Source organism: Symsagittifera roscoffensis, chromosome 3, assembly GCF_963678635.1.
Source record: "Symsagittifera roscoffensis chromosome 3, txSymRosc1.1, whole genome shotgun sequence".
Classification (NCBI taxonomy): domain Eukaryota; kingdom Metazoa; phylum Xenacoelomorpha; order Acoela; family Convolutidae; genus Symsagittifera; species Symsagittifera roscoffensis.
Window position 1 is genome coordinate 27326488 of NC_087064.1, and position 18186 is coordinate 27344673.

Consider the following 18186-nt stretch of genomic DNA (forward strand, 5'->3'; position numbering starts at 1 on the left):
TTCTCTATTTTACTATGACAGTCGAGTATGACTAAATAATAGTTTTACGTCAGATCTTTTTATCACACCACGCAGAAAAAAAACTGAACCTAAATGAAAAAAAAAACTTTTTTTCTTGCAGGTTTTTTAAGATTTTGGTCGGAACAGTAACCGGCTATCCTTGTTGATATATGCCGAGTGAACAAAGTACCTGGAGGACAAATCAATCGAACCCAAAGCAAAAATTTCTCTTTCAAATTGAATGCAGTTGTAGGGTTTGAAGGTGTCCAATTTGGAATATTTAATGCTCGATATATTTCGAGATTTTAAAACAAAATAGCGGTGATTCAATCCGGCTCTGATAGCAATCTCATTGAATTGAGGCAAGCTATTTGGTCATTTTATTTTATTCGAGCGTTTGGGCAAAATTTAAAAGAAAGTTTAATATCAATAACTATTTCATAGACTAAAAGTTTAAAAGAAAGTTTAATATCAAGAACTATTTCATAGACGATGGATTGCAGTCAAACCTTTACGGCTTTCGTTTGTCGGAAAGAAGAAAAACACTTAAGCTTTGACTTTTTTCACATGCATCTGTAAATTTGTTGTTTTCTGACTGCAAAAAAAGATAAAATTATTTAATTTGGGTTTAATTTTATTATTATGTAGTAAATTTATAAATGATATAAAGATTAAGTCGTAAACACGTGGAAAAACTTTAAATAAAAAAGAATATAGTTTCGCATCCTTAATGAGCCGAGTCTTTCGTTGTTGCGTATCTGCGACTTTGCTCGTCCAGTTGTTTGCGAAGTGGACTTATATAAGTCCCGTTTGATGGGGGAATAATGGCAGCTGATTCTGTACTCTGAGGGGGGTCAGGGATTTCTGGACCAAACTGAAGTATAGTTTTGGGTTTCTTCGTTTCTTTGGGAATTACTTTTCGAGGCGTCGAGACAACTTTCTCGTTTTTCGACAATTCCATAAAATCGTAGAGATAAGTCTGAAACAAAAACACATTTAGAAAAATATTTTTGAAGGCGACGAGACAACAAACAAATAACGTTTTGGACAGCGTTTAGGTCAATGTTCATTGCATATTTTAAGTATTTGCCGCTATTCCTCTTAGCAAAAGCTTTGTAGAATTTGTGAGCACGTCTTGTTAAGCTATCCTCTTTATATAACGTTCGGTTTTAGATTTTTTGGAGAGAAAAGACCTTTAAAATTTGAAAGCGACGAGACAACAAACTAATAACGTTTTGGACAGCGTTCAGGCCAATGTTCATCGCATATTTTAAGTATTTTGCCAATATTCCTGCTTGTTAAGCTATCCCTTTTTATATAGCAAACAAAACAAATTTGTTTGTTTTGCCCAGTTAGCAATCTGAATGAGTTTTTACTGCCGGAACAGGGCACACTTAAAAAAAGTTTTGAAAATATGGTCGACCTTTTTTTTAGGTCAACCAAATTGATTTTCTGAGCTCTCCCAAACAACTATAAAGACCCTCATCAGACGAAATTTTCTGCGCCGCGTTTTTAGGCACTTTAAGGGCATTTTTTTAAGGCGTTTTCAGGCACTTTTTGAGAAATGTCCAAAAAATCGCGTTTTTTCGGCGCGCGCTCCCCCCTCATAAGTAGTATAGATTGACGCCAAAGGCGCCTTTGGAAAAATTTTAAGGTCAATCAGGCAAAAATGGATATCTCAAAATAGTACAAAGGGGGAACACTTTGGGTCGGCAGAGGGTCGAATCCGTGAGGGGGCGGGGCGTCCGCCACCCCCCTAAATCCGCTACCGATTCAAACGTACAAAAAAATTTAAAAACCGCTCCATCTAAGCCACGTCAATCTCATTAAGCCCAGCCTAGACTACCAGGTTTTTGGCCTATATTCAAACTCGAAATTGAAAAAAGTCGCATCTACTTATAACTTACTTTAAAAAACTGCCCAAAATGCCTTCGATTGATTTAAGTAGTTTAGCAACCAATTCGCATATTTTGACAAGTTACTTGCCATAAACATTTTCCATGAATAGTTCATATAGCAATGATCTTACTTCTAGTTCGGCTATTCGTTTGCTGAGGATGCGATTCTGGTGGTCTTTATCTTTCAGCTCACTCTTGGTCGAATCCAAGTCACGCTCTTTGCTGTTAAAACAGTTTAACAAAATTATGATGTAGCTTCATAGTCCAAAACATTGAGTTCGTTTATTTGTGTTTCATCCACCATAAAATCATGCTAAATACAACAAAAACTTGACTATAAATCTAGAAATCCCATGCATATCAAATTCTAAACAATGGTTGTAAGACTATTTTTTTGAAGTGGAAAATGTGAATACTATTAAAATAAAGTTTATAATAAAATGGCAAATATTTTCGGGAGACAAAATTAATAAAAACAATCAGCTGACCTATTTTAGCAGCTGTTGAGCAAATGTTCACTTATTAGGTAGATTTTAAGTTTCAAGTTGATCTGACTGTCATCATGCAAACATTGCCAAATGTTCTTGGGAATGACATTTCTCTGTCTGAAATTTTTGCAAATTTCTATTTGCTTACGCTTTGAGTGCCTGTTTCATGCGTGAGCTAGAGGAAGTGATGGACTTCAGTTCCTGCTGCAGGTGCTCATTGGCCTGTTTGATCTCACTCTGGATCCGTCTCTGGTGCTCCTCCAGCATCTCTTTGGCTCTTTTCGACTCTTCCAGCTCATGCTTCACTTTCTACAGACGCGCTCTTTATTATTAATTACAGCAAGACTTTCCACAAAATTTGGTAGATTTTATCACTGAGGTCGGCCGACTTCAATTCTGTCGCCTTTTTTCCAATTTTTTTTTGTTGTTAATATTTGTTGTTTTCTTAACGATTGGACTCCAACGAGAAACTTTTGAAAAACTTAAATCGCTTTCTTAAACCCTCCTTATTATATTAGAAAAATTAAATAAGAAAACTTTTTCGGTTAACAACTTTTCTTACAAGAAATTGAACTTGCTTCATTTTGAATCTTAATAAACCTCCAGTTTCCTTTCCAATTGGCTTAGAAGAGAAGCGGTTGCGTCTGGAATTTGAGTCCCGGTAAGGCCTGTTTTTTTTTCATTAAAATTTTTTCCGTATAATTTGAATGGCCGGAATTTCGTTTGTCTGCTCGTTTTTTTTCGGCTTAGGTACCATATCACGGGTTTTTCTTAAGCGTTAAGCAAGTAACATGGTGGTTGCAAGTGTTTTTTATCAAAGTACTTGAAGTATTTTAAAGCTTTGTTTTAAAATCATTTTTTTGTGGGCTCAACTTGTGTCTGCTCAAAAAGTAACAGCTTTTTTTTCGGCTTCGTTAGTTCTGTTCCTTTGGTTATTTTCAATTCAAAAGTCTTGCTTGGCATTTTGCCTGAAATTCCTGTTTGAAAAAAACAAGTATTATGAAAACGTATGGGTTTGTTTTTTTAAATGTTTTTGAGACGCCCTCGAGATTTTTTTCAGTTTTTACAAAAACTTAAGTTGCTCTCAAAAACTACTTTACCGATTTTTTAAAAAAAAGGGTACCACTAGAAAGACCGCCTGCTCACCTGTCTGAATGCATAAGCACACAGTCTCCTTGTGCTTTACGCACTGCATTCGGAGCTCTTAGACTGTTCTCGAGACAACCCCCCGCCCCACAGCAAGTTTGAGAGTTCAATGATGATAACGGATGATGAAATCTCCCCTGCATTATCAGTCACTCCCCAAAAAATTTAACAAAAAATATATTGCCCTCGGAAAATTATACATTCTCACAAACGACCCCATCAAATCTGCGTTTGTTAGTTCAATTGAAAAAAAACAGGTTGTGTAAATCTCTGTAAAAAATATGCTACCCTTAAACTTTTTTATGCAAAAAACTCGGAATAATCAAATTTTTGATTTGCTGACCGTATATCGGAAACTTTTTGACGCATCTGAAAAGTAATCCAATCAAATCGAATATCACGATTTTTTACAATAACAGGTTATTGGAAGCCTACCTGTATAATTGGCTGAGTTCAATTTGATTAGAAAAAAATTATGGCCCTGAAAGAAGTCAAAAGTTTCAACTTTGACCGTTTTTTGAAAATTTTTCGACTTTTCTCAAAAAGTTTGCTGTTAATTCTTAGCTTAAGTGTTCAACCCAAGAACCTGGTTTTGGGAATCGCAGCCGCAATCTACGTTTTCAGCAGCCACAATCTACGTTTTGAAACTCAGTTTGGAAAACCAAGTTTTCGATTTTTTTGATAGTGTTTTAGAAAATGTTCGGCTTTTCCTTAAAAAGTACACTGCCAACAAAGAAGACTTCAACAGGAGAAAACAATTGCTAGAAGTTTTTCTGCAGAAATGGTGAATCCTTAATTCTTATCAGAAAAAAATTTTCAAGTCATGGGAAACTTCAATTTCTCGAAAACTTTCGTTTTCATTTATTTTAATAGAGAAACAACTAAGATTTTGGGCCAATTCGACTTAATGAAACTAACCATTTCATCCCGCATCAGCATGACGAATTCAAGTATCAAACAGAAACCTCTAGCTTTAGCTGGACCCCTTGTTATCCGTCATTTATCGAGACACACAAAAGTTTGGGGTTCTGCTAGTTTTTTTATTCAAATGGCATAGAAGTTAAAAAGCTTGAAACATGTTTTTTTGCCTTTCGGGCTATCGAGTCTTCTTATTTCTTGAGTTTTAGCATATCTTGCACGGAGCTTTTTTGAAAATGTAGCTAGCTTTTTATCTAACTTTTTGAATGTCTTTTATGAATGTGGTCGGAAGGTTCTGTGCTACTTGCACAGCAACTAGCTATCCTTGTTTAGATTGCAAACAATGTGTGCAAAATGAGGTTCTTCGAAAAGAAATCATATAGGATTAACACACCAGCATCATAATTAACAAAGCTACATGAAAACATGTTTAAATTTGGAAATATCCCCATTTTACCAGTTTATCCAAGATTACGAGGCCAAACTGTTCGCATAAATTTGCATATATTTGAAAATATCACCATTTTATCCAAGATTACGAGGCCAAACTGTAGGCTCCTGGAACCCAGCGACATCTCTGTATACATGTTAAATTGTGGAATTTTGATCAAATGATTGCTATGTCTTAATTATTTCTAATGGGCCATAATGAAAAAGACCCAAACTACGTTTTCACTAGTTATTTAAATGCTTCGTTTTATGTTCTTTGGCGGATTTAGTGTTAATGAAGGGTCTGCTATTATTATTTACAGCTCAATTTTGTCATCAAAGTTGACATTTTCAAGTTGTAATTTTTGGACAGGTTTTGTTTGTTTGGATACTTCAATTAGCCTGATTCACTTCTGATATTTTTTTGTTTCGACCATTGAAAATGGGGAGGAACTTTGTATTGTGGTGTGTTTTATATTTTTTGGACAAAATCAGGTACCACAAATACTCATCGGACTGAGTTGAGTGATATATCATGTTAAAGCCTTTTCAGTCATGATTTGAACGACATTTAAAAATTTTGAAAGTATCCTTTCAATGTTGAGAAAACCGCTTTAAATTTTCGATTTTTGGTCTAATTTCGACTTAATAAGTGACCGTTTATGCTTACAATAGCCTTATTTATGCTTAATTTCAGCCGTGAAAACTTAGTTTCATTCAAGTAAAAGTAGTTTGAGGAGTTTTCCAGCGCAATTTTGGGAATCAAAAAGTTAAAAATTCAAAAAAAAATTGCAAGAAATTTAAAAAAAATTTTGAAATTTTTTCGAATTTTTTTTTCTCGTTTTTCTTGTGATTTTTAATCAAAAACTGTTTTCCAATTGACTTGTTTTACTATGACTCTCAAAGATGCCTAAATTCTATTTTTCGTTCAGATTTTTTTATATCACAACATGCGGAAAAAAAACGAAACCAATTTGTGAAAAAAAAGTTTAATTTTTTTATTGGTTTTAAGAATGTGGTCGGAAATTCTACTTGCACAGTAACCGGCTATCCGTGTTAAATTTTTTCTCTTTTTTTTTCTTTTCGCTTCTAATTTTCCACGCAAAAATAGGGACCACAAATAATCATTGAAGCTCTTATTGTCGAGACTCGAAAGACATTAAAAATTTTGAAAATTTTTTCCTTGTTTCGAGAAAACTTGGTTTGAAACTTTTTCTTATTCGTCTGATTTTGGGCTAGTAAAGCAAGCGAGCACGCTTATTGTGGCCTAATTTAGGCCGTTTACAGTAGCTTTTTACGCTTAATTCAAATTTTACTCGAGTAATTTAATTTTTTGAGATTTTTAAAGTTATTTTTGGGAATCAAACTCTGAATTTTTATTGTTTTTTTTTGGGTTTTTTAGTAATTTTTCTCGAAATCTGTTATCCTGTTTCTCTATATTACTATTACAGTCGAGTATGATTAAACAATAGTTTTACGTCAGATCTTTTTATCACACCACGCAGAGAAAAACTAAACCTAAATTTTTTTCTTGCAGGTTTTTTAAGATTTTGGTCGGAACAGTAACCGGCTATCCTTGTTGATATATACCGAGTGAACAAAATACCTGGAGGACAAATCAATCCAACCCGAAACAAAATTTTCTCTATCAAATTGAGTGAAGTTGTAGGGTTTGAAGGTGTCCAATTTGGAATATTTAATGCTCGATATATTTCAAGATTTTAAAACAAAATAGCGGTGATTCAATCCGGCTCTGATAGCAATCTCATTGAATTGAGGCATGCTATTTGGTCTCAATATTGCGTTACCGAGAATAAAAAATGGTTCACTTTTATTTTATTCGAGCGTTTGGGCAGAATTTAAAAGAAAATCTGTTTTTTTTTAATCAGATTTTTTACGCTTAATTCAAATTTTACTCGAGTAATTTAATTCTTTGAGATTTTTAATGTTTTTTGGGAATCAAACTCTGAATTAGCTTTTTACGCTTAATTCAAATTTTACTTGTAACTTAATTTTTTGAGATTTTTAATGTTTTTTTTGGGAATCAAACTCTGGGAATTTTTATTGATTTTTTTTGGGTTTTTTAGTATATTTTCTCGAAATCTGTCATCCTGTTTCTCTATTTTACTATGACAGTCGAGTATGACTAAATAATAGTTTTACGTCAGATCTTTTTATCACACCACGCAGAAAAAAAACTGAACCTAAATGAAAAAAAAAACTTTTTTTCTTGCAGGTTTTTTAAGATTTTGGTCGGAACAGTAACCGGCTATCCTTGTTGATATATGCCGAGTGAACAAAGTACCTGGAGGACAAATCAATCCAACCCAAAGCAAAAATTTCTCTTTCAAATTGAATGCAGTTGTAGGGTTTGAAGGTGTCCAATTTGGAATATTTAATGCTCGATATATTTCGAGATTTTAAAACAAAATAGCGGTGATTCAATCCGGCTCTGATAGCAATCTCATTGAATTGAGGCAAGCTATTTGGTCATTTTATTTTATTCGAGCGTTTGGGCAAAATTTAAAAGAAAGTTTAATATCAATAACTATTTCATAGACTAAAAGTTTAAAAGAAAGTTTAATATCAAGAACTATTTCATAGACGATGGATTGCAGTCAAACCTTTACGGCTTTCGTTTGTCGGAAAGAAGAAAAACACTTAAGCTTTGACTTTTTTCACATGCATCTGTAAATTTGTTGTTTTCTGACTGCAAAAAAAGATAAAATTATTTAATTTGGGTTTAATTTTATTATTATGTAGTAAATTTATAAATGATAGTAAGATTAAGTCGTAAACACGTGGAAAAACTTTAAATAAAAAAGAATATAGTTTCGCATCCTTAATGAGTCGAGTCTTTCGTTGTTGCGTATCTGTGACTTTGCTCGTCCAGTTGTTTGCGAAGTGGACTTATATAAGTCCCGTTTGATGGGGGAATAATGGCAGCTGATTCTGTACTCTGAGGGGGGTCAGGGATTTCTGGACCAAACTGAAGTATAGTTTTGGGTTTCTTCGTTTCTTTGGGAATTACTTTTCGAGGCGTCGAGACAACTTTCTCGTTTTTCGACAATTCCATAAAATCGTAGAGATAAGTCTGAAACAAAAACACATTTAGAAAAATATTTTTGAAGGCGACGAGACAACAAACAAATAACGTTTTGGACAGCGTTTAGGTCAATGTTCATTGCATATTTTAAGTATTTGCCGCTATTCCTCTTAGCAAAAGCTTTGTAGAATTTGTGAGCACGTCTTGTTAAGCTATCCTCTTTATATAACGTTCGGTTTTAGATTTTTTGGAGAGAAAAGACCTTTAAAATTTGAAAGCGACGAGACAACAAACTAATAACGTTTTGGACAGCGTTCAGGCCAATGTTCATCGCATATTTTAAGTATTTTGCCGATATTCCTGCTTGTTAAGCTATCCCTTTTTATATAGCAAACAAAACAAATTTGTTTGTTTTGCCCAGTTAGCAATCTGAATGAGTTTTTACTGCCGGAACAGGGCACACTTAAAAAAAGTTTTGAAAATATGGTCGACCTTTTTTTTAGGTCAACCAAATTGATTTTCTGAGCTCTCCCAAACAACTATAAAGACCCTCATCAGACGAAATTTTCTGCGCCGCGTTTTTAGGCACTTTAAGGGCATTTTTTTAAGGCGTTTTCAGGCACTTTTTGAGAAATGTCCAAAAAATCGCGTTTTTTCGGCGCGCGCTCCCCCCTCATAAGTAGTATAGATTGACGCCAAAGGCGCCTTTGGAAAAATTTTAAGGTCAATCAGGCAAAAATGGATATCTCAAAATAGTACAAAGGGGGAACACTTTGGGTCGGCAGAGGGTCGAATCCGTGAGGGGGCGGGGCGTCCGCCACCCCCCTAAATCCGCTACCGATTCAAACGTACAAAAAAATTTAAAAACCGCTCCATCTAAGCCACGTCAATCTCATTAAGCCCAGCCTAGACTACCAGGTTTTTGGCCTATATTCAAACTCGAAATTGAAAAAAGTCGCATCTACTTATAACTTACTTTAAAAAACTGCCCAAAATGCCTTCGATTGATTTAAGTAGTTTAGCAACCAATTCGCATATTTTGACAAGTTACTTGCCATAAACATTTTCCATGAATAGTTCATATAGCAATGATCTTACTTCTAGTTCGGCTATTCGTTTGCTGAGGATGCGATTCTGGTGGTCTTTATCTTTCAGCTCACTCTTGGTCGAATCCAAGTCACGCTCTTTGCTGTTAAAACAGTTTAACAAAATTATGATGTAGCTTCATAGTCCAAAACATTGAGTTCGTTTATTTGTGTTTCATCCACCATAAAATCATGCTAAATACAACAAAAACTTGACTATAAATCTAGAAATCCCATGCATATCAAATTCTAAACAATGGTTGTAAGACTATTTTTTTGAAGTGGAAAATGTGAATACTATTAAAATAAAGTTTATAATAAAATGGCAAATATTTTCGGGAGACAAAATTAATAAAAACAATCAGCTGACCTATTTTAGCAGCTGTTGAGCAAATGTTCACTTATTAGGTAGATTTTAAGTTTCAAGTTGATCTGACTGTCATCATGCAAACATTGCCAAATGTTCTTGGGAATGACATTTCTCTGTCTGAAATTTTTGCAAATTTCTATTTGCTTACGCTTTGAGTGCCTGTTTCATGCGTGAGCTAGAGGAAGTGATGGACTTCAGTTCCTGCTGCAGGTGCTCATTGGCCTGTTTGATCTCACTCTGGATCCGTCTCTGGTGCTCCTCCAGCATCTCTTTGGCTCTTTTCGACTCTTCCAGCTCATGCTTCACTTTCTACAGACGCGCTCTTTATTATTAATTACAGCAAGACTTTCCACAAAATTTGGTAGATTTTATCACTGAGGTCGGCCGACTTCAATTCTGTCGCCTTTTTTCCAAATTTTTTTTGTTGTTAATATTTGTTGTTTTCTTAACGATTGGACTCCAACGAGAAACTTTTGAAAAACTTAAATCGCTTTCTTAAACCCTCCTTATTATATTAGAAAAATTAAATAAGAAAACTTTTTCGGTTAACAACTTTTCTTACAAGAAATTGAACTTGCTTCATTTTGAATCTTAATAAACCTCCAGTTTCCTTTCCAATTGGCTTAGAAGAGAAGCGGTTGCGTCTGGAATTTGAGTCCCGGTAAGGCCTGTTTTTTTTTCATTAAAATTTTTTCCGTATAATTTGAATGGCCGGAATTTCGTTTGTCTGCTCGTTTTTTTTCGGCTTAGGTACCATATCACGGGTTTTTCTTAAGCGTTAAGCAAGTAACATGGTGGTTGCAAGTGTTTTTTATCAAAGTACTTGAAGTATTTTAAAGCTTTGTTTTAAAATCATTTTTTTGTGGGCTCAACTGGTGTCTGCTCAAAAAGTAACAGCTTTTTTTTCGGCTTCGTTAGTTCTGTTCCTTTGGTTATTTTCAATTCAAAAGTCTTGCTTGGCATTTTGCCTGAAATTCCTGTTTGAAAAAAACAAGTATTATGAAAACGTATGGGTTTGTTTTTTTAAATGTTTTTGAGACGCCCTCGAGATTTTTTTCAGTTTTTACAAAAACTTAAGTTGCTCTCAAAAACTACTTTACCGATTTTTTAAAAAAAAGGGTACCACTAGAAAGACCGCCTGCTCACCTGTCTGAATGCATAAGCACACAGTCTCCTTGTGCTTTACGCACTGCATTCGGAGCTCTTAGACTGTTCTCGAGACAACCCCCCGCCCCACAGCAAGTTTGAGAGTTCAATGATGATAACGGATGATGAAATCTCCCCTGCATTATCAGTCACTCCCCAAAAAATTTAACAAAAAATATATTGCCCTCGGAAAATTATACATTCTCACAAACGACCCCATCAAATCTGCGTTTGTTAGTTCAATTGAAAAAAAACAGGTTGTGTAAATCTCTGTAAAAAATATGCAACCCTTAAACTTTTTTATGCAAAAAACTCGGAATAATCAAATTTTTGATTTGCTGACCGTATATCGGAAACTTTTTGACGCATCTGAAAAGTAATCCAATCAAATCGAATATCACGATTTTTTACAATAACAGGTTATTGGAAGCCTACCTGTATAATTGGCTGAGTTCAATTTGATTAGAAAAAAAATTATGGCCCTGAAAGAAGTCAAAAGTTTCAACTTTGACCGTTTTTTGAAAATTTTTCGACTTTTCTCAAAAAGTTTGCTGTTAATTCTTAGCTTAAGTGTTCAACCCAAGAACCTGGTTTTGGGAATCGCAGCCGCAATCTACGTTTTCAGCAGCCACAATCTACGTTTTGAAACTCAGTTTGGAAAACCAAGTTTTCGATTTTTTTGATAGTGTTTTAGAAAATGTTCGGCTTTTCCTTAAAAAGTACACTGCCAACAAAGAAGACTTCAACAGGAGAAAACAATTGCTAGAAGTTTTTCTGCAGAAATGGTGAATCCTTAATTCTTATCAGAAAAAAATTTTCAAGTCATGGGAAACTTCAATTTCTCGAAAACTTTCGTTTTCATTTATTTTAATAGAGAAACAACTAAGATTTTGGGCCAATTCGACTTAATGAAACTAACCATTTCATCCCGCATCAGCATGACGAATTCAAGTATCAAACAGAAACCTCTAGCTTTAGCTGGACCCCTTGTTATCCGTCATTTATCGAGACACACAAAAGTTTGGGGTTCTGCTAGTTTTTTTATTCAAATGGCATAGAAGTTAAAAAGCTTGAAACATGTTTTTTTGCCTTTCGGGCTATCGAGTCTTCTTATTTCTTGAGTTTTAGCATATCTTGCACGGAGCTTTTTTGAAAATGTAGCTAGCTTTTTATCTAACTTTTTGAATGTCTTTGATGCAATTAATGGAGTTAAAATTATGCAGAAATTTTAATGAATTGAAAAACTTTTTTTTGAATAGTTTTGCGTTGGCAATTATTGGGCACGTAATATTTACGCATATAATTGTTATTTTAACAAGTAGCATTGTCGGCCTGTTATCACAATTTAGGTTTTGTTTCGATGCAAACTTAAAGTAGAGTTGTCTTATTTGGCACGATATTGACTTTTGTTAAAAGAAACACTATCAAAGATGAAGGATTCAACCCAAAGAACCAAGAGCGAAAAATGTTTCTGCAGTAGTGATGACTTCTTAGTTTTTTTCAGAAAACTTGCATTTCATGGGAAAATTCCTGTCTCTCAAATAATTTCGTTAAAATTTTGTGTCAGGTCAACTTCTAAAAATAAACATTTCAACACGCATCAGTATAACAATTTCAAAAATCAAACAGGTACCTCGAACTTTAGCTAGACCCCTTGTTATCCTTTATCGAGACACACAAAGATTTAGGTTTAAATAGTTTTTTCAACATTTTTCTTTTTCCGACTTAAATTTTTTAATGTTTGTGTTATATCGCAAATGGTGCAAAGCTCCACTTCGGTTCCATGTAATAAAATCTAACCCACTAAGCTTTGTAGCTCATTGTGTCTCTTTACAATACCGGCTGTTTTTTTGCACGGACTAATTTTGAAGAATGAACTGTTAATTTTCCGTTTTCCGAATGCGTTAGTGTAAATATTTGAGTGAAAGTTATTTCGCGCAAATTTTGTTGCTTTGAAAAACAATTTTTTCGAACATTAATTGTTTCTCAGTTTTGAGCACGAAATCATTACGCACTGCGAGTAATATTTCAGCAATCAGCAACGTCGGCTTTTCAGTGCTATGTAATTTTCGTTTCGACGCGAATTTTAAGTTCGGTTGTCTTCTTGGTAGGTTATTTAAAAAATGATTTTTTTCTAAAACAACTGATACAAAATACGAAAATGATGACTGTCTTGTATCGAAGTTGTCTGCTTTATAGTTTTCGACTTAAGCTCTACGGTTCAGTTTAGTTTCTGATTGGGGTATACAACCTTGCCTTCACATATAAGCCACTCGTCGACTCTATGTGGGCAGTAGATCTCAGATGATTTTTTATCTTAATAGCCGTCGGTTAAACATTGTCAATTTTCTACCTAATATTTTTTCCCCACAAATTCCAGCTTTTATTATAACATCAATCAGAGTCTGGTTCTACTTTTTTGAACGCTCAAATTCCCGCAAAAAAAAATCTCACCTTTGATTTTAAAAAAATCTCAACTTTCGAATAAAAAAAAAACGATAAATGGCCTTATAGCTTTGATTTTCCAAAACATTTTATTATTGACACTTTTTTGATAAAAACCACCATATCAGAGAAAGCTGGTTCATTATGTACAACTTTTGTTTCGCTGGGAAATCTGATAATTGAATTCTATTCTCGTTTTTAATCAAATAAGAAGTCGATCAAGTTTTTGAATGATTTTTACACTTTCGCTGTTCGATAGTTGAGTTAACCTCCCTTTCAAAAAAGAAATGAACTGAATTGTAAAAGATACCAAAAGTCAAACCGCAAAAAATGTAAATTTGAGCCTGAATAAATTTGAAGACTTTTCCTGAAAAACGAAAAAAATCATCAAGACCTACATAAGAGTCTGAGCTATATTCAACGACTCTTCAAATGTAGTAAACTTAATCGTGAAAAACCTTTAAGCTTTTGTTTTCTAGTTGATTTTTCAATTTTTCCTTCGCTCGAAGACATATTTGCTTCTTCTTCAGCGTCATGTTTTTTTATGCCATACTTGTTGTATCACAAGTGGTGCGAAGCTCAGCTTTACCTCTGTGTTTTATTTTACGTAATGTTACCTTCTCTCTCATTTAGTGAGTTAATGATTTTTCTGTCTCTAGCTCAAATAGTTTAATTATCCACAATAACCTAACTTTAAAAGTTTTAAGACGAGAGGTTGTGTACAAGATGGGTGCGATATATGAATGAACAAAAAATACTCAGCAGGGCGATTAACCACAGTCAACCTTGAACGCTGAAGATTTAGTAATTTTCTCAGATCCTCACGGGATTTCTAAAAACTGCAATACCATTAACCATTTACCGACTGCTCATTTATCATTTCCTCGACAAAACAACTTCAATCTATAAGCTTAATCTTATCATACAGAAGTTCATCAATATGAGGACGGTTTAGCCAGAAAAATAAAACCCGTCTCGGTGGATCAATTTAAGCATGTCTTAGAAAAAGAGGGCCGGGTTTATTTTTGGTCACTGTATTATGGTTCTTCCTGCTAGTAACCTGAATATTATAGATTCTCCCGGGAGGAGGTTTAATAATTCTGGCTCAACAGAAATCATAAATAAACAGTAAAAAAAATGATTAACGAACAGTCGGGAAATAGTTCATGATATTATGATTTTTAGGAATCCCGCGCAGATCAGAGAGACATACTAGATCTTCAGTTTAACAGGCTGACCGCAGGGAATTTAGAACATCCTTTTTCACGTTTTGTGTTCAAAAAAGTGGAATTTTATCAGAATTAGCTGATTTTTTTTCAAATTACCTTTAACTCTTCTTTATGGGATTCCTTCGTGCTTTGTTCATCTTCATTGACAGAAGATGCTCTGTCGTCGTGATTTGACATTTCCGCCGGTTGTGGTTTCTGTGCTAAGATTTTATTCAAATACGCAATTTCTTCTCGAAGTCTCTCAATCTCGGTGCTACGTAACAGTTCCCGATTTTCAGTACTAGAAAACAAAAAGGACAAGTGTTTTGCTGGTTTTCACTTTGATAATACATTCACAACAGAACTCAAGACATCTAGCAATCAAGATTTTAGACATTTAGACAAAACTACCTAAGATGAAGATATGATTTATGATAGTTTTATATACAGTCCCTGACCCTGACATTTTCTAACGGTGGAACGACTGTATTTGTCCTTTAGCCAACACATTTTGCTGCAAAATAATGTTGCTCAAGTTGCAACCAGTAGTTGACTTTTTCCGGGTAAAGAATCCTGGTTACAGGATAACTGAATCTGGTAGTCAACTTCAACAGTAGCGCATTTAAGGGTGGGGGTGGTGACGCTTGTTTTCAGGGGGTCAGCCTTATGACCACCCAAGGGTCCCCCTTTTGGAGCTATTTAGCAGATTTGGTCAATATAGGTTCTTTGTTCTGATTTGTTGGAGCTCGCAAAATCAATCTGATCGACCTAAAAAATGGAAAGCCTTTAGAAGAGTCTTTTTCTGATCCTCAGCATTAATAATGGTAGTCTTTTAGCAACTAAAACTGTATTTCAAATTTGATTCAACAGTGTTTTCTGTTCAAAATTAAAATAAAAATTTTTTTGAACGGTATCGTTTTTTCGTCTATGGCTAAAATCTGCTTTCCTACCTTTTCGTGTGAACTTCATTTACGCTGTAAAAGATGTATTGGATTGATTTCAAAAAAATTTTGAGGTTTAGATTTTCTGCAAATTGCTTGTAGTAATAGTTTGAAAGTTTTGATTAAAGTTTTGAAAATTCCATTTTCCGCGGGTGGTTTTATTCAAGACAATTTTGGTTTTGTATGTGCACAGCCCACCGGCGACCTTAAACCGGACTGTTTTCTATCGGACCTTTTTTCTCATTTCATAATTTTGGACTTTTTTGTATTGGATGTGTTGTAAAGGACTGTTTTATAAATGCACCGGCAGCATTAGCATTGAATCGTTGCGCTTATATTAGTCGCGCTTACGAGTTAAGCATCATAGATAAATTGATAGAAGCGCGCATAGTTCAATCCAGCAAAATGACATCTAAGTTATGACTCAAAAACTCAGTCTAGAATGTTGGCAAATCACAGAAAAGAACTGGATAGCATTTCATTGATGCCCTGCAAGGACAGATCTATGGGAACTGTGGGGAGCGGACGCCATTTTCCCTTTAGGAATTCGATCTCTCCCCTTTGGTGCTATTCTACGACATCATTTTTGGCCGACAAATAGTTTTGAGGGAGAGCGCGCGCCAAAAAACGTAATTTTATTGTTATAACCTTGCAAAAACAGCCCTTTTGGTCTGTTTTTTTTTAAATTTTTTGAAAATTGGCCCTTTTTTTCAGGAAAATCCTAGATCCTTCTCTATTTTCATTAATTTTTGGAAAGGTTTTTGGCATATTTGGAAATTTTTGCTGTAAAACCATTATACATTTTTGGTAATTCGAACACTGCCAATGATTTATTGAAACTGATTTTAATAAAATTTACAAAAAACATATTTGAATGAATTTTTGGACGCGGATTTTTCAACAAAGATTCATTTTATTACCTGGTATAAAAAACGATGAATGTATATTCCTGATAAATGAACCATAAGATTTATCTAAAGCGGAGCTTCGCAAGTAGCGCGAAGCTCCGCTTCGGCTGTGCCTTGAGTGTCATCTTTTTTTTCTGAAGGTAAACTTCATCTCTCACCTCTGTTCTTCTTCCTTCAGAAACTCAGCCCGATGACTCATGATATCGTCCAACTTCTTATCTTTCTCCATGTCCTCATGTTGCAGTTCTCGGAACTCCTCTTTCAATTTGGAGGTCTGAAAATCTCTCTCGTTGATTTGTCTCAACAACTCTTTGTTCATCCAGAACATCTTGTCCAGCTGGCGACGTAACTCCGGATCTGTTTGTGGCATGCTTTCCAGCTCCACAATACGCTCCTGTAAAAACCAGACCAGATATCGACCATTTGGGTTCTACTATTGTACACTTCGCAAACATTATCAGAAAAAATGCGAAAATAACGAAAAACGCCTCGAATGGAATATCAACTGGCTATCAATTTCAAAAAGATAGCCGTTTGATAAACTGCTAGCACAGAAAGTTCTGACCAATATATCTTATCAAAACAAAATAAAAGAAACAATAATTTTTTTTGAGTATTTGTCTTTGAGGGGAAGGGTTGCGGAGCTTTCACCGGCGATTTTCAACCAGACTGTTTTGTATCGAAACCTTTGTTTTTCATTTCATGATTTTTGGACTGTTTTGAATTGTACTGTTGTGTATGTAACTGTTTTGTATATATGCACCCTATATTTTCATGTTTTGTCTCACGAAAAGGGAATGAGCCGTTTTTCTACGCACCGTCAGGTACTACCTGAAATAATGCTCGTATGGTATTTAGTGAGTTATTATATCAAGCTCGTTGAGTCATGCTTTATATTTCGATAATTTATTTACAAAAAAAACTTGCAGGTTCGAGAAAAGCTTTTATGCACATCACCGTTTTCAGACTAAATCGCGGCTGGGGGGGCATGGAGCAGAAGTAGAGCGTTCGAATCCGCAAGATTGAACGCTGAACATTGTACTGGTACTACATTCAACATTTTCTTGATTGAATTAACAACAAGCACACTGCCACCCGTAACCTCTTTTTAAACTAAAAAAAATCCAAGAAATGTTCAAATAGAATTTCACTGCTAATAATACAAATTCATTTTTCTAGCTGGATACAATCATTAAATGTACAAAAACGTTCTCGGCTTGTTTGTTTTTCGTTAGTTTTTAGGAGCAAAGTTGCACGTGTTGTTTTACCTGTAACTGATCAACTTTAGCTTCTTTCTCTAGCAATTCGTCCACCTTAGCCTGAAAACAGAATTGTTTTTGATGAAACTATTCATTTGAACTATTTGAGAGAACTGGGCGGAAGACTTTGTTGTCTCTCAAATGAAATTAAGTAATGGCAACAAAACTTAAATCGTTTTGACACTTTTTTGATGTTTTAATCATTCTATACTAAAATTACCATCCTAACTTTTTAAAAAGTCGACTGCATAAAAGGAAATTAAATAAATTTGACATTGGACTGAATGACACAAGGTATGATTGTTGTGGATCTGTGCAAGGCAATAGATTTGTTATGAAGATTTTATTGAGATCAATGTTAATGATAATCTACCTAAAATTTAGTTGGTATGTATAGTTGTTATCAGTGGGCAAAGTATACATTAAAACAAGATATGTCATTAGGGATAAATATATTTTTTGTTCACATGCTCCTATTTTTGTTAACTTTTACCAACAATACATTCGGCATATACATCATCGCATTCATGAATAGGAGCTCAATTTCGACAGTAGTAGTAAAAGACACCCAAAGACAAAGTACCTCCCCTTTTTCAGCGGTCGGAACCAAAATAACATTATGTATGTACCTTCAACTCCCTGTTTTCCTTGGCCCCTCTCTCCACCTTCTGTAGTGCCTTGGACATCAGTTGGTTGTTCTTCTGCTCCAACTCTAACTTATGTTCCACCTTCGTCAACTGTTTCTCAAGCATCATCTTCTCTTTCATCAGATCATCATCATGCTGAAGTAGAAAAAAGTAACCAAAATGCGAGTACATCTTGATCAAAATGATAAAAGCAGTTTGCCGTGCACACCTAAAACTGAACAGCGCATGTGTTCGTTTTATATCAATTGATCG

At 34.6% G+C, this 18186-nt stretch overlaps 2 protein-coding genes across 2 annotated transcripts in view; both read right to left on the reverse strand.

The window, feature by feature from the left end:
- Positions 1-629: 629 nt before the first annotated feature.
- LOC134842742 (uncharacterized) lies at positions 630-2705 on the reverse strand. The gene is made up of 3 exons (XM_063859220.1): positions 2535-2705; positions 2030-2120; positions 630-979 (listed from the first exon to the last, which is right to left on the reverse strand). The coding sequence occupies exons 1-3, from the start codon at positions 2651-2653 to the stop codon at positions 728-730; spliced, it is 462 nt and encodes a 153-aa protein (XP_063715290.1). The 5' UTR covers positions 2654-2705; the 3' UTR covers positions 630-727.
- Positions 2706-7624: 4919 nt separating this feature from the next.
- LOC134842884 (A-kinase anchor protein 9-like) overlaps positions 7625-18186 on the reverse strand; it is a 32241-nt gene continuing 21679 nt past the window's right edge. Inside the window, exons 10-16 of the mRNA XM_063859393.1 lie at positions 17917-18069; positions 17297-17347; positions 16187-16422; positions 14297-14480; positions 9529-9689; positions 9024-9114; positions 7625-7973 (exon numbers count right to left, since the gene is read on the reverse strand). Coding sequence (XP_063715463.1) covers positions 7722-7973; positions 9024-9114; positions 9529-9689; positions 14297-14480; positions 16187-16422; positions 17297-17347; positions 17917-18069 — 1128 coding nt within the window. The 3' untranslated portion in view covers positions 7625-7721. The remainder of the gene's footprint in view (positions 7974-9023; positions 9115-9528; positions 9690-14296; positions 14481-16186; positions 16423-17296; positions 17348-17916; positions 18070-18186) is intronic.